This window comes from Stenella coeruleoalba (assembly GCF_951394435.1).
Source record: "Stenella coeruleoalba genome assembly, chromosome: 11".
Lineage (NCBI taxonomy): Eukaryota > Metazoa > Chordata > Mammalia > Artiodactyla > Delphinidae > Stenella > Stenella coeruleoalba.
Genome location: NC_137157.1, coordinates 15,717,523 through 15,733,768, shown reverse-complemented (window position 1 = coordinate 15,733,768; position 16,246 = coordinate 15,717,523). Strand labels below are relative to the sequence as shown.

The 16,246-nt window shown below is 38.0% G+C and overlaps 1 protein-coding gene across 6 annotated transcripts in view; it reads left to right on the top strand.

Annotated features, from left to right (window-relative positions):
• Positions 1 to 16,246, top strand: part of RIC8B (RIC8 guanine nucleotide exchange factor B) — a 127,560-nt gene that overhangs the window by 30,559 nt on the left and 80,755 nt on the right. For all 6 annotated transcript variants that reach the window (XR_013830669.1, XR_013830670.1, XR_013830671.1 and 3 more), the window contains exon 3: positions 11,566 to 12,174. Coding sequence is in view for 3 of the 6 variants with exons in the window: in XM_079938422.1 (XP_079794548.1) it covers positions 11,566 to 12,174 (609 nt within the window). In the remaining 3 variants the exon portion in view is untranslated. The remainder of the gene's footprint in view (positions 1 to 11,565; positions 12,175 to 16,246) is intronic.

The window sequence follows — 16,246 nt, the reverse complement described above, 5'->3', positions numbered from 1 at the left end:
GTATTAGATATAGAGAGTAGTTGCTTAATCATTGAGGCAAAATATAATTTCTGTTACTTATGGAATGATGGTATAAGAGGTTCTGGATGGGGCATCGATGGGGCATATTTCAAAAGTGCATTCTTATTTAAATTTAAAGCTAAGTTGTTGCAACAAAGGGACCCCAAGAAAGAAGTGATTTAAGGACTGTAGGTGTTTATTACCTTTCCAAGTAACAGTCCTGAGGTGATCAACCATGCAGATGAGTAGCTCTGCTCCATGAGTTTATTCAGTGACCCAGTTTCTTTACAAGTTTGTCAAGTCATTCTTTGCCATTCAGCGTTGTTCTAGCCTATATTGGGGCTGCCACTTCCAGATTCTGGGCGCAGAAGGGGACAAGAAAAGGGAGAAGGCATGCCTGCTGTCTTAATGACACAAACCTGAAAAAGGCATACAATGTGTCCACACACATTCTGGCAAGAGCTCAGTCATATGGTCATGAAGAAGAGCTGAGGAGCGTGCTGTAGCTAGGCAGCCGTGAGACTTGCCACAGTTTTGTTACTATTTAAGAAAGGGAGAATGGATTTTGATGAACATCTATCACTTTTCACCACAATGCCTAACAATTAAACAAACTCTTAGGAAGTATATTTATGAGGCTTTATATTATTTCCTCATTAGTCTGGGATCTTAGTTAGTTTTTCTGCCTTTATTATATACTAGAAGAAAACTTATACAGGATAAAATGCATTCGCTAGAACAGTGCTTCTCACATTATTTGTGATGAAGGACCAAGTTTTTTGTTTGTTTGTTAATTTTTCCCTAATTTGTGGTAGACCAGTACTTTTAAAAATACAATGAAAATGAATCATTAAAGAAATAATCACATCCTTGGATGTCATAGCAAAGTCAAATCACTATAAAGGTTTCTGAATACATACTTTCAACTTTTTACACCTATCTCAACTTACGAACCTATCTCAGCATGGTCTGGGAACAAACAGTATGTGAACTGGTACCAATCTGCAGATACTTTTCAGTAGTACTCGTCTCAAAAGTGTTTTCTGGGAACTTCCCTGGTGGCACAGTGGTTAAGAATCTGCCTGCCAATGCATGGGACACAGGTTTAAGCCCTGGTCCTGGAAGATCCCACAGGCTGCGGAGCAGCTAAGCCCATACGCCACAGCTACTGAAGCCTGCGCACCTAGAGCCTGTGCTCCGCAACAAGAGGAGCCACCGCAATGAGAAGCCCACACACCACAACGAAGAGTAGCCCCTGCTGGCCACAACTAGAGAAAGCCCACACACAGCAATGAAGACCCAACACAGCCAAAAATTAATTAATTAATTAATTATTTTTTAAAGGTGTTTTCTAACTTTTGGTTGCCAGAGTACAGTAGACTAACTATGTCTGTATTGTAAGCAAAGACATTTTCTTTGTAAAACTTGGCTTTCAAGGAAACCTGCACAAGCCTGTTAGATAGCCTTATCCACCAGAGGGCAGACAGCAGAAGCAAGAAGAACTACAATCCTGCAGCCTGTGGAACAAAAATCACATTCACAGAAAGGTAGACAAGATGAAAAGGCAGAGGGCTATGTACCAGATGAAGGAACAAGAGAAAACCCCAGAAAAACAACTAAATGAAGTGGGGGTAGGCAACCTTCCAGAAAAAGAATTCAGAATAATGAGAGTGAAGATGATCCAGGACCTCGGAAAAACAATGGAGGCAGAGATCGAGAAGATGCAATAAAAGTTTAACAAAGACCTAGAAGAATTAAAGAACAAACAAACAGAGATGAACAATACAATAACTGAAATGAAAAATACAGTAGAAGGAATCAATATCAGAAAAACTGAGGCAGAAGAATGGATAAGTGACCTGGAAGACAGAATGGTGGAATTCACTGCTGCAGAACAGAATAAAGAAAAAAGAATGAAAAGAAATGAAGACAGCCTAAGAGACCTCTGGGACAACATTAAACGCAACAACATTCGCATTATAGGGGTCCCAGAAGGAGAAGAGACAGAGAAAGGACCGGAGAAAATATTTGAAGAGATTATAGTTGAAAAATTCCCTAATATGGGAAAGGAAATAGCCACCCAAGTCCAGGAAGCACAGCAAGTCCCATACAGGATAAACCCAAGGAGAAACACACCGTGACACATAGTAATCAAATTGACAAAAATTAAAGACAAAGAAAAATTATTGAAAGCAGCAAGGGAAAAACGACAAATAACATACAAGGGAACTCCCATAAAGTTAACAGCTGATTTCTCAGCAGAAACTCTACAAGCCAGAAGGGAGTGGCATGATATACTTAAAGTGATAAAAGGGAACAACCTACAAGCAAGATTACTCTACCCAGCAAGGATCTCATTCAGATTCGATGGAGAAATCAAAAGCTTTACAGACAAGCAAAAGCTAAGAGAATTCAGCACCACCAAACCAGCTCTACAACATATGCTAAAGGAACTTTTCTAAGTGGGAAACAGAAGAGAAGAAAAGGACCTACAAAAACAAACCCTAACCAATTAAGAAAATGGTAATCGGGGCCTTCCCTGGTGGCACAGTGGTTGAGAGTCCGCCTGCCGATGGAGGGGACACGTGTTTGTGCCCCGGTCGGGGAAGATCCCACATGCCGCGGAGCAGCTAGGCCCGTGAGCCATGGCTGCTAAGCCTGCGCGTCCAGAGCCAGTGCTCTGCAACAGGAGAGGCCACAACAGTGAGAGGCCCGTGTACTGCAAAAAAAAAAGAAAAAAGAAAATGGTAATAGGAACATACATATCAATAATTACCTTAAATGTGAATGGATTAAATGCTCCAACCAAAAGACACAGGCTTGCTGAATGGATACAAAAACAAGACCCATATATATATGCTGTCTACAAGAGACCCACTTCAGACCTAGGACACATACAGACTGAAAGTGAGGGGATGGTAAAAGATATTCCATACAAATGGAAATCAAAAGAAAGCTGGAGTCACAATACTCATATCAGATAAAATAGACTTTAAAATAAAGAATGTTACAAGAGACAAGGAAGGACACTACATAATGATCAAGGGATCAATCCAAGAAAAAGATGTAACAATTATAAATATATATGCACCCAACATAGTAGCACCTCAATACAAAAGGCAACTGCTAACAGCTGTAAAAGAGGAAATCGACAGTAACACAGTAATAGTGGGGGACTTTAACACCTCACTTACACCAATGGACAGATCATCCAAAATGAAAATAAATAAGGAAACAAGTTTTAAATGATACAATAGACCAGATAGATTTAACTGATATTTATAGGACATTCCATCCAAAAACGGCAGATTACACTTTCTTCTGAAGTGCACACGGAACATTCTCCAGGATAGATCACATCTTGGGTCACAAATCAAGCCTCGGTAAAGTTAAGAAAATTGAAATCAGATCAAGCATCTTTTCTGACCACAAAGCTATGAGTTTAGAAATGAATTACAGGGGAAAAAACGTAAAAAACATGAACTCATGGAGGCTAAACAATACGTTACTAAATAACCAAGAGATCACTGAAGAAATCAAAGAGGAAATCACAAAATATCTAGACAAATGACAAAACACAACAATCCAAAACCTATGGGATGCAGCAAAAGCAGTTCTAAGAGGGAAGTTTATAGCTATACAAGCCTACCTCAAGAAACAAGAAAAATCTCAAATAAATAATCTAACCTTACACCTAAAGGAACTATAGAAAGAAGAACAAACGAAACCCAAAGTTAGCAGAAGGAGAGAAATCATAACGATCAGAGCAGAAATAAATGAAATAGAAACAAAGAAAACAATAGCAAAGATCAATAAAACTAAAAGCTGGTTCTTTGAGAAGATAAACAAAATTGATAAACCATTAGCCAGACTCATCAAGAAAAAGAGGGAGAGGACTCAAATCAATAAAATATGGGAAAAAAACAAAACAAAACAAAAATGACTTTTCTCTTTTTATAAATATTTTTAGAAATCAATATTATTTCTATACATCAATTATATACTTTTAGGACAATATATAAATCATGATAGATCATTTGAATCCTCACATACACATCATAGCATATTTTGCTTGTTTCATAGTTAAAGCGAAAGCTAATCCTAGTTTTACAGATTCATAGTGAAAAGCCTACCATTCTGGAGCTGGAAGAAGATTGCCTTAAAGAGTTTTAATGCGTGTTATAGAGGAAGAAGAAAACCTAATAAAGTGACATGCTGAAGGTCACAGTTAACAAATGAGAGACAGCTATATTATGATCATGGACTTACAGTGGAAATCATACTGGAGTCAGATGATCTCAGTTGAGTCCTGGCCTTCTACTTCTTAGTTGTGTCCTTAGGCAGTCATTTAAAGAATAATATAGTAAATGTTCAGTAAGCATTCCTTAGATTGAGGAACATATATGAAAGTTTTTTTGTAAACTATAAAGCACATAAGCAAATAATATTACTATAATTATTAAAATTAGGAAGTCATCCCTTCTGATGCTAAGTCCACTGCGTTTTCTGAACTCTGCTGTATTTCATGCTAAAGACTTATTGAGAGCAGGAATCGTATTTAATATTGCATCAAGTTAAAATTATGTTTATAAGGGCTCTATAGCAATGTGAAAAATGCTTATAATTACATTAAAAATTAAATTTAAGACAGAAAACAATATTATATACACATGATGATTGTGACTGTGTAGGCTGAAGTAATATGCATGTTACTGATACTCAAATAGATTGACTAAGGATAAATCCTTCTGTCAGCTGCATATAAAATATACTAGGTAGTATAATTATGAATGTTTTTTCTATTTTCTTCAGTAGTTTGATGCATTTTACATTTTAAAGAACATATATATTTAAGTAATTTAAACTCTTCAGAAAAAAGAACTTTATATGAAGACAAATAATTTCTGCTGCTTGTATGAAAAGACTATTTTATGCCATGGGGCAAACCATCCAACCAGTACAATCACAAGAATAGCCTTTACTACTTCTCTCTTTCCTTCTTAGAAAGGAGAAGTGTCAAGACAACATTAATAGACTTCTACTAATGCTTTAAATTCAGGGAACTTCTTAGTACAGTCAGTTTATATTTTGGGTGCTTACTGTGTTCTAATTTCTCTGCTGAGGGCTACAAGGATTATGAAGAAATAAAACAAAAATAGTCACAATTCAAAGAGCGCTTATTACATCCCAGAGTCTATTTCACGACAGCCCTCTGAGAAGTAAGTGATATTATTCCCATTTTACAAATGAGAAAGTGAGACTCAGAGAAGTAAAATAATGTCTGAATCACACAGTGGTGAAGCTGGGAATTAAAACCAGGTTTTTCTGATTCAGAAGCCACTATAGTACATTTTCTTCTCTCATAAAAGAAAGATGTGCTTTCCACCTTCAGAGAGCTTTTAGTAGTTGAGGCAAACTCATAAAAAGAAAACAGGAAGAATGTACTAAGCACCAATGATTGCTACAAATTTTGGTTTGGGTGTTCCTTGGAGGGGAAGAACATTGGGGGCTGAAGTGGTTAGGAAGAACTTTATATCAAAAGTTAATTTTAAGCTTAGCTTTGGAGAATGGTTAAAACTTAAATAGTCAAAGAGGGAGAAAGACTCATGCAGGTAGAGGGGAGATGGTAAGAAAGCAAAAAAGCTCTATATGAGATAATTCGAAAGGAATACAACTAGAGAGGAGGGTTTGATTGGTGAATAATATGAAAAAGAAAACTCAAAAAGCAGGGTGGAGGATCTTAAAAGCTAAACTGAGGACTTTGAGATTTTTACCTTATAATAATATATAAATGATAACCAGTACTGAGCACTTAACACATTCCGGGCACTGTTGTAAATACTATACATGTGTGATGTCGTTTAAGTCTTAAAGTAGGTGAGACCTAGAGAAGTCAGTAACTTGCCAAGGTCACACCATTAGAAGACGGTAGAAGAGCCAGCCTTTGAACACAAGAAATTTAAATCCAGAACACCTGGTCTTAATCACAACACTGTTCTGGTTCTAGAATCCATGGTAAGTTGAACAAGTTTTAGGCCCAGGACCACTGATCTTAAGTAATACACTTCACACCTCTAGTGATTTTTAACATTTAAGAAAGGTAATGTGACCAGATAATGACATCCCATTCCTATTCCTGCCACCCTTATACATCTTTAGGACAGTTGAGGAGAAGTTAAGGTATTTGTGTTAATGGCTTTCAGCTCTGCCTACTTTTCTTTGCTTATCTGGTCAGCTACTGTCAGTTAACCCCTGGCCCCGAACATCCAAGTTATGTCAGTCCATTGTTGGTTGTAGTTTAGTGGTTTTCAGAGTGTGGCTCCTGAACCAGCAGTGACAGCATCAACTGGGAACTTGTTAAAAGTCCCAATTCTGGCCTCACTCCAGACCCACTGAATCAGAAACTCTGGAGGTGAGTACAACAATCTGTGTTTCAACAATCCTCACCTAAAGATTATCATACTAAGTGAAGTAAGTCAGAAAGAGAATGACAAATACCATATGACATCAGTTACATGTGGAATCTAAAGTACGACACAAAAGAACATATCTACGAAACAGAAACAGACTCACAGACACAGAGGACAGACTGTGGTTGCCAAGGGGGAGGGTGGTGGGGAGGGAAGGACTGAGAACTTGAGATTAGCAGACAAACTATTATATACAGGATGGATAAACAACAAGGTCTGTTGTATGACGCAGAGATCTATGTTCAGTATCCTGTGATAAACCGTAATGGAAGAGAATATGAAAAAGAATATATATATATACATATATATATATATGTATATATATATAAAACGGAATCACTTTGCTGTACAGCAGAAATTAACACTGTAAATCAACTGTACTTCAATAAAATTAACAACAACAACAAGTAATCCTTTAGGTGATTATCATGCGTGCTGAAGTTTGAGAACCATTACTGTAGTATACTCTAGGGTTTCCATTCCGGAGCAAACTACCAAAAAGTTTTTTTTTTTTTGCGGTACGCGGGCCTTTCACTGCTGTGGCCTCTCCCGCTGCGGAGCACAGGCTCTGGATGCTCAGGCCCAGCAGCCATGGCTCACGGGCCCAGCCGCTCCGCGGCACGTGGGATCTTCCCGGAACTGGGCACGAACCCGTGTCCCCTGCATCGGCAGGCGGACTCTCAACCACTGTGCCACCAGGGAAGCCCAAAACTACCAAAAATTTTTGACAATACCTGGTATTAACATTGAGAATCTCAATCTTGAGTCTCTGCTGCTGGGTCTTGCAGTCTAACTTTTTGGAAATAGCCATGGCTCCTAAGCTAACGAGCATTTTAAAAGGGCTTTTCCTCAGCCTCTCTGAAGTAATTATACTTTGTAAGCACACCTAAGCTTTGCTTTATGACTTTAGTTCATTCCTGAAAACCTACCTCTAAGGGAAAAGTTTTTAACTCAGAAGGTATTTCCATCCATTCTAATGGAAAAAAAAATTATGTGTTCCATGGTTATCTAAGATACCAAAATAGTTTCAGATTTAAAAATATATCAGTTGAACAATGATAACAAGTTTGTATAAATAAATACTTTGAAAGTAAATAAAAACAGTTTGCACTTAAAATGTTATGTAATGATGAGTTATTGTACTTGCAAAATGAGGAAGAGAAGACTTGATAGAGGTGGCTGGTGGTGGAATACAAAGGAGTTATTCTTTGGAAGGGGCTGGAGAGTCAGGTGGTAGACTTTAAAGCTGGTAATCTTTGGGAGTTTGTGGTTATCTTGCACTTACAAACAGCTGTAGCACACCTGGGCCAGCCACTGGGATACAGATGAAACATAGCCTCTGTTCTCAAGGAGCCTGGAAAAGGAGTGAGATGCCCCAACAGCTGACTCTGTAAAAAGGAACTAACTGCTTGTTGGAACTAAGTGCTATATAGAAAGAAAGCAAAGGAGGGAGTGGCTGCGGAGTCTTCTAGACCCCTTAGTCCTCAAATTAAACCTTAGAAAAAGAGTGGGGTCCTGACTGGTGGAAATGGGGACAGGGTAGGCCATGCTGAGAGAATGGAAGGAGAAAGGTTCAGGACATATGGTCAGGGGATTGGGAATCCCTTTGGAGCACTTGGAAAAGAAAGGAGAAGGAGGGTATGTGTGTGACGGAGACAGCAGTAGGAAAGGGGGCACTGAGCTTATTTCAGCTGCATTCTGCAGGCAACAGGGAGCTATGGAAAGTGTTTGAAGAGAACAGAGCATGTTTTAGGAAGAATAAAATCAACTGAAAAAAAGTTATAGCACAGGAAAATAACATTAGGGCAAAATAAAGGTGAAACAGGAGCACCTTTGAAACATAGAAGTCGCGCATGCACTCAACAGATGGGGTAATCGTAAAGAATGCTACCTCGTCTTGCTTGGTGTTCATATGCAAAGCAAAACTTTCTGATTCATCCAGATGTGTTACATGGTTTATTTGTTCTTTGTAATATTCTCTGAATAGAAATGATCGTATGGAGTATAGCGATGAGTGTGTCTGTTAACTATTCCTTTGTTATATTTTTATGTCTGATTTTTTTTAAGTTGTAATACAAAAAAGGGAGAGGTCATTGTCCAAGAAGTGGCATTACTTTTCAAGGGACATTACAGCAAAAAGCTACCTAACTGTTGTCATGTGGGGCAAGTCTGTGATGAGAAATGACATCAACTATGATGAGTTTAAAACAACTATGATTGAAAACTGTGCTTAAAACAGTCTCGGTTGCTGATCTCCTACAAGCCTTTAGATGAGGCAATTTTTAACTATAAATTTTATAGGCCTCTCTAATTTCTTTTATGTAGCCTTCTTATGTCCCAGAGTTTAACAGTCCATTTGGCTAATAGCCTTGGCTATGCCAGTTTGTATTCATATTTTGCTTTTTTTCTTTCTTGAGTCTGAAGGTGGAGGAAGAAAGAAGCCATATTACCCACAGATTTTTTTTGTTTTTGGATTTTATTGTTGCTCTTGTTTTTGGTTTAGAAAGAAAAGAGCTAAAGATTTCTGTGTTTTAGGGGCTTCCCTGGTGGTGCAGTGGCTGAGAGTCCGCCTGCCGATGCAGGGGACATGGGTTCGTGCCCCGGTCCGGGAAGATCCCACATGCAGCGGAGCGGCTGGGCCCATGAGCCATGGCCGCTGAGCCTGTGTGTCCGGAGCCTGTGCTCCGCAACTGGAGAGGCCACAACAGTGAGAGGCCTGCGTACCGCAAAAAAAAAAAAAAAAAAAAAAAAGATTTCTGTGTTTTATTAGATATGTAGAACTCCAAATTCACATATATAGTATTTTATAATATCATATTTATTATGTATTTCTTAACTAGGAATGTAGATAATTTCCCTCTTGGGTAAAATTGTATGGGAGCAAAGGTTATTTAACTCCACCACCCAGGAATATACCACATAGGAAATAGTATGTAGAAGGTACTTTTTTTTTGTCTTGGGTGTGAAAGATCTGAAATTGGAGAAAATTTCCCATTTTTTATATTTTTAATAATAGGCACATTATACTTTCCTCCACCACAAAACTGCATTCATGAAAAAAATGCTTTAACAATGATATTAAAACATTAAATGGAAGTCCCTTCCAGTTATCAGGTATGTTAAAGGATGGAGTGCCTTTTTTTTTTTTTTTTTTTTGGGCTGCCCCGAGCCTTAGTTGTGCCCTGCGAGATCTAGTTCCCTGACCAGGGATCGAACCCAGGCCCCCTGCATTGGAAGCGCAGAGTCTTAACCACTGGACCACCAGTGAAGTCCCAGGGATAGTTTTTTTTAGCTTGTTAGGTTAATTTCCTTCCCACCTCCATCTAGAGAGCATAGTACATTTAAAATGGACATTTCTGGGTTTCCCTGGTGGCGCAGTGGTTAAGAATCCGCCTGCCAATGCAGGGGACATGGGTTCGAGCCCTGGTTCAGGAAGATCCCACATGCCGTGGAGCAACTAAGTCCGTGCACCACAACTACTGAGCCTGTACTCTAGAGCCCACGTGCCACAACTACTGAGCCTGCATGCCACAACTACTGAAGCCTGTGTGCCTAGAGCCTGTGCTCTGCAACAAGAGAAGCCACCGCAATGAGAAGCCCGTGTACCACAACGAAGAATAGCCCCTGCTCACCGCACCTAGAGAAAGCCCGTGCACAGCAACGAAGACCCAATGCAGCCAAAACTAAATAAATAAATTTATAAAAAAATAAAATTGACATTTCCATAGCTGTTTGACTCAGATGTACTGAGAAGATGCACATGGCCTAGGATTCCTGCCAAGATCATAATGCTTGACCCACAGATAGCCTCTTTTTAAAAAAGTTAAAGTCTGAGGGTAGGTTAATAGAAACTTTGTAAAACCTTGTATTGGTCATAGTTGTTGTTGCTGTTATTTTTATAAAATGTAACGGGTATAGAAATGGTCAGCAGTGGAATGGTTATATCTGCTTGCTGCACATATAAGGTTTGAGCTTCAGAGACCCAGATCTGCAGTTTATGGAGAAGAAAGCTGGACATTGAATTTTGAGAGAATTATCAATGGTTCTTAAATTTGGCAATGACAGAAATAACTATTTTTCAAAAAATTCAAGATAGAGCACACTTTGGGTCCAAATAAAGAGTTGTTTCTGAGATAGTGGTAGCAAAATTTGGAACCAGGACTACTGCATATATTTGTGTAATCTGTGCCCTACACCAAGAGAACAAAGGGAAGCTTAAGATCCTGCCCACACTCTGAGCTTCCCAAGCCATGTGTCCTGGCACAGGGCTGCCCAGAGGAAGAGGGCTGTTTTGTAATTTGTCCACCCAGTAGGAACATTTTTTGCAGTTAGCCTGGAGAGGGGCACCTTTTTGCAGTTGACTCAAAGGCATCATATATGCTAGCTGAGCCCTCTTTGGAACCCAACACTTGGAATAATTTTTATCAGTGTTGTCAGCAAAAGATCTCTGGGGTCATTTGATGATTAAATGTTATTACACGTTAGCTAAAGAGAGTTCTAAGGTTTATAAAACATGGGACTACTGCAGTAGTACTACTCAGAAGAAATAGCACAGCTGAAACTGGGCAGAAATGCAGACTTCTTTAAGTCTTTTTATGAGAGCCTATACTTGTAGCCAATTGTGAACCAATTCTCAAGGCACTAATCTTTATTTCCAGGAAGGAAACAGCTATGATTCAGATGATTACCTTCTATCCTGATAGTATGTGTAGTCTGATGTTAAAAATTCATTGAGAACAAAGCCATATAAGACATTTGAAACTAGTCAGTTTAAAAGAGAATAAGTGATTTTATAGAAAGAATATTGGGCTGGAAATTAGGAAACCTATACTCTATCCTTTGCAGCCCCACTAATTCACTCTGGCCCCATACAAGTAACTTAGCCTTTCTGGCCCTCAGTTTTCATATCTGTAAAGTAAAAGAAGTACACCAAATATAAGGTCTCTTTCAGTTCTAACATTCTGTGACTTTAAAAAAGTAAAAACCTTTTCTAGCCAGATCTTGAACTGCAGTTAAATACATTGATAGAGAAACATTCTGTTTTAAATCACTTAAGCCAAATAATGATTTTTTCATACTCATTCTTGTTTTCCAGAAACTCTGTGAAGGCATATTTAAAGTCCTTTTAAAGGACATCCCAACAACATGTCAAGTGTCCTGCCTTGAAGTTCTCCGCATTCTCTCCAGAGACAAAAAGGTTTTAGTTCCTGTAACAACTAAGGAAAATATGCAGATACTGCTGCGACTAGCCAAGCTAAATGAGTCGGATGATTCTTTGGAGAAGGTGTCAGAGTTCCCAGTTATTGTGGAGTCATTAAAATGTCTTTGTAACATAGTGTTCAACAGTCAGATGGCACAGCAGCTCAGCCTGGAACTTAACCTTGCTGCAAAGCTCTGTAACCTCCTGAGAAAGTGCAAGGACCGAAAGTTTATCAATGACATTAAGTGCTTTGACTTGCGCTTGCTCTTCGTCCTGTCACTTTTGCACACCGACATCAGGTCACAATTGCGCTATGAGCTCCAAGGACTACCGCTGCTAACCCAGATCTTGGAAAGTGCCTTTAGCATCAAGTGGACCGATGAATATGAATCGGCCATAGACCGTAATGGACCTCCTCTCTCACCTCAGGAGACAGACTGTGCCATTGAGGCCCTCAAAGCTCTCTTCAATGTGACGGTAGACAGTTGGAAGGTGCATAAAGAGGTAAGGTTGAGAAGAATATTCTTATCTACTTGGAATTTCATTGGTTTGGGGTGTCCTTAGAGCTGCCTGCCAGAGACGAATGCTAAGTAGGGAAATGGAAAAAGTTTCCAGTTCCCTCATTAATCAGTTAAGTGACTCAAGATACATTTCTTAGCCATTATAACTCTTATTCTTCCCATTTGTGTAACACTTATCAGAAGAATAGGGTGAAGATTGACTGCTGTTTTGTAAGATGCCAAATACAGTTCCTTTTCTGAGTTGTACTATCATGTGTCTTTTTTTTTTTAAGTGCCTCTTTCAGGAACAAGGTTTAAATGATGGATTTAAAGGGAAACAAAACAATGTGATTCATAAAGGTACAGGCATTTTCATTGCCTGCAGTCTTAAAGAAACATAAAGATATTCAGGCAAGTTGAAATTGATCAATCAGAATTGATGTCTGCTCAGTAGAGTAAAAGACACTGTTTATCACCTATCATCCTAGTCTCCTAACCCATTACTCTGTAGTGTTACATAACTATCAGAAGTGTAGGACAACTAGATAGCCATGCTTATAACAGAGTCCTAGAAAACAAGTATAATTATACCAGAATATGGGAAAGTTTATTTTAAACCACTTGACTTATTGCTAGACTAAGATCCTTCTCTGTGGATTGGACCTTCTAGCAACCCAAAGTGAGGCAGATTTGATAGTTTAAATTTGAGTACCCACAAGAACAATATGCTAAACAAGAAGCTTAGTTTAAGGACGTCAATAATTTTAAGTAAACTGGACATAAACTTTTTCCCTTGCTTCTAGAATCTTAACATTTCACATTTACCCTCTCTCTTTAACCTTAAATAACTCATAAAATTTAGTCTCTGCCTTAAAAAAGAAAGAAAAGAATAGTATTTTGGTGCCAGAGCAAATTATCTTTTCTGACAATTGACTTTAGGACTTAGGCTAACATTTTGCTGTGTCCATTTGAAGCAGTTCTTACCATGAATAAAGATCTGTTTTTGCCAGCAGCCTACTTTGAAAGGATTATCTCAGTGCAGTGCTATAGTAGGAGTATGCAGGCATCTGGGTTTTAAAGTGCAAATAGGTCTATATTTTGAAACCAAATATTTGAAGATCGGTCCTAACAGCTGTTTTAGATGACTGTAGTATGGTCAGTTTTTCCTGGGACTTGGCAGAAAAAGATGTGGAAAGCCCACATGCTCCATTTATGCTTTGAAACCAAATATTTGGAAGTATTTAAAATGTTATGTCTCTATGCTTATTTGGTACCTTCTATGGTTATTTTTCTTACACTGTTTGTTTTGGTGTTTTTAAGTTCTCCATTTAGTTGCAAGAGCTCTTCTGAGACTGTTGGTTTGCCATTGTTGGAGCCCCTGTTATTTAAATTGTGCCCCAAATAGTAGCTTATGCTCTTCAGATTCCTGACAGAAAGGGTTTATAGTTCAGTGGCCACACATCAGCATATGTATGGAATGATATGTAATAAATATCAGTATATTGAGATTAGCCCTAATTAGTGTGCTTCAATTATAATTTATAGCAGGGCTGGAAGAAGCTTTAGAAAATGTTGAAGTGGCAAATACTTATTCTGTATTATAGAATGTTTATTTTCCAAAAGATACATGATAAAGGATCAGTAGTCGTGAAGCAGCATCTCAACAGAACTCTCGTGAGTCATGGATCACTTTATACAAGCATTATAAAATGTGCCTAGTTAATATGACTCTGGGCTATTATTGAAATTATCAGAAATTATGAACAGTATTGAAAACAGGACCTTGCCAACCCACTTAGGCAAGAGTGTGGGAAAGCTTATTTTAAACCACTTGAGTCTCCATAAGTCTCTAAATTCAAATTTTAGCAAGCATTTAGTAAATCAGTCAACAAATATTTATGAACAATTGCCAGGTATTATGCTAGGCGTTGTGTAATATATTGGCAAATAATACACAGTCTCTGCAGACTTCAGTTTTATTGGTGATATAGGTAATAAGTAAACAAATATATAAATTGTGTTAAGTACTAGGAGAGAAACAGTACAATGATGGAGAATACTTAGTATAGTTAGAGAAGACCCCTGAAAGTCTCTCCTGAGATCTGAAGACTGAGAATGATTTGGCCATTTGAATGGGAGTATGAAACATTTCACAGAAATTGAACAGCATGTGAAAAGACACAGAAATCAGAACATAGAGTACTTTTTACTGAGGTATACATAACTTAGCATAAGGGAAATCTGTAGTAAGGATGTAGAGAAACTTGCCAGTAAGGGTCCATTTACCTGAATTTTAATATCTCCTTGATTGTCAGATAAAAGACATCTTTCTCTAGTTGAGCAAGCATCTAAAGAATTGTTAATACCTTAAAATACCAGCTGAAATAAAGGGATATGGAAAGCTTACTGTACAGAAGAATCCAACTTTAAAATATAGATTTAAAAATAATATTTTCCTTATGAAAATAATACATGCTAAATAATACTGCAGACCTAAGGGGAAAAAGCATACGAGCAATAAGAAAATACAAATTACCTATAAACCTACCATTCAAAGATAATATATATATATATTTTTTTTTTACAAAAAATGCAGTCATTTTATCATCTTGCTCTTTTTCCCACAATAAATGTTCTTGAAGAGTAGTGGATTACACAGTGTGTTCCTTGAAGCCATAATGTTCCTAGCAGTAACCTCTGGGGATGAGTGGACAGTGTTTCAAGTTCCCCACCCTTTCTTTAAAAAGAGCGCCTTTGGGGACTTCCCTGGCTGTCCAGTGGTTAAGACTCTGCGCTCCCACTACAGGGGGGTAGGGGTTCGATCACTGGTAGGAGAACTAAGATGTCACATGCCCCACAGGCTGCACAGCGTGGCCAAAAAAACCCAGCACCTTTGATTGTTGCTGTTGCTATTGTTTTTCTTTAAATTTAGGTCATAACTGGATTTCATTTGGGGTATAAAAAGAGTTCTGCAACCAAAAAAAATTTTAACAACCACTTGCTTCTCGTAAAGATAATAAATCTTTATGAAAGAATACTCATAAGTATATGTATAAAAATACTTAAGAGTATTCCTTCATAAGGATCTATCAACCTTTAACAAATCCCCTATGTGTAAAGATTTGTATTGTTTGCAGTTGTTTGCTGTTTTACATAGTAATACACGGTGAATTTTCTTGTTGTAAAATCTTTGTAGATAAATTCCTGAAATTCATGGGCCAAAGGGTTTTTCAAAACTTTAGGGTTTTTTGTGTATATCATATGTATTTAAATTTATATGTATTACCAAACTGACCTTCAGAAGAATAGTGCTAGTTTACACCTCTCAAACCCCTGGCATTTCACTTTTTAAAATCTTTACCTACTTTACAACTCAGTTGTCACAGAAAATGCAGATGTTTGGTTTTGGTTTTAACTGTTTCAGTAGGTATTTTTATGACTTCATTTACAATTTACAAAAAAACAGAAAATTAGGGTTTTTTTGAGGTTTAGCAAATTAGTGTGATTTGTTCATTTTAGGTTCATCCCTCAATGTTAAATTCCTGCCTGGAAGCCAATGCCATCAAGCATATTAATTCAGAGATTCCTTTCCATTCATTAGGAAATGTAGCTGGCCTTATTTCCATATGTGGTGTCAGTCTGTCTCCCTGCCTTCCTCCGTCTTTCTCTCCCTTTCCTGAAGGTAGTATGTTTTAAAAAGTCAAATTATTCCTTTTATAGGACCCCAAATCAGTTCTAGAAAAGTTAATGGGAATGGTCTTGTCGTCTTCTTGCTTCAGCACTTTGCTAAATCTCCCTGTTCACGGAGGAAAGCATGTTATTCTAGAGATCCCTTACTTAGCACACATTCCCTTCTGCAGTGCTTCCTAGGTATCAATGCAATGTAATGAGAAAATACAAGGACCAACACACATGTTAGAGCCAGACAGCCAAGTGCAAACAGAGAAGTAGTACAAGTATCTGAGTAGTCAAAGGATGCTATCTGAGTGAGATAAGACAGTGAGTATCTATAGGAGTTAATTGGGAATGTCTCTTCTTCGTAACAGAAGAGATTAGCCCCATAATGATTTTAGAGA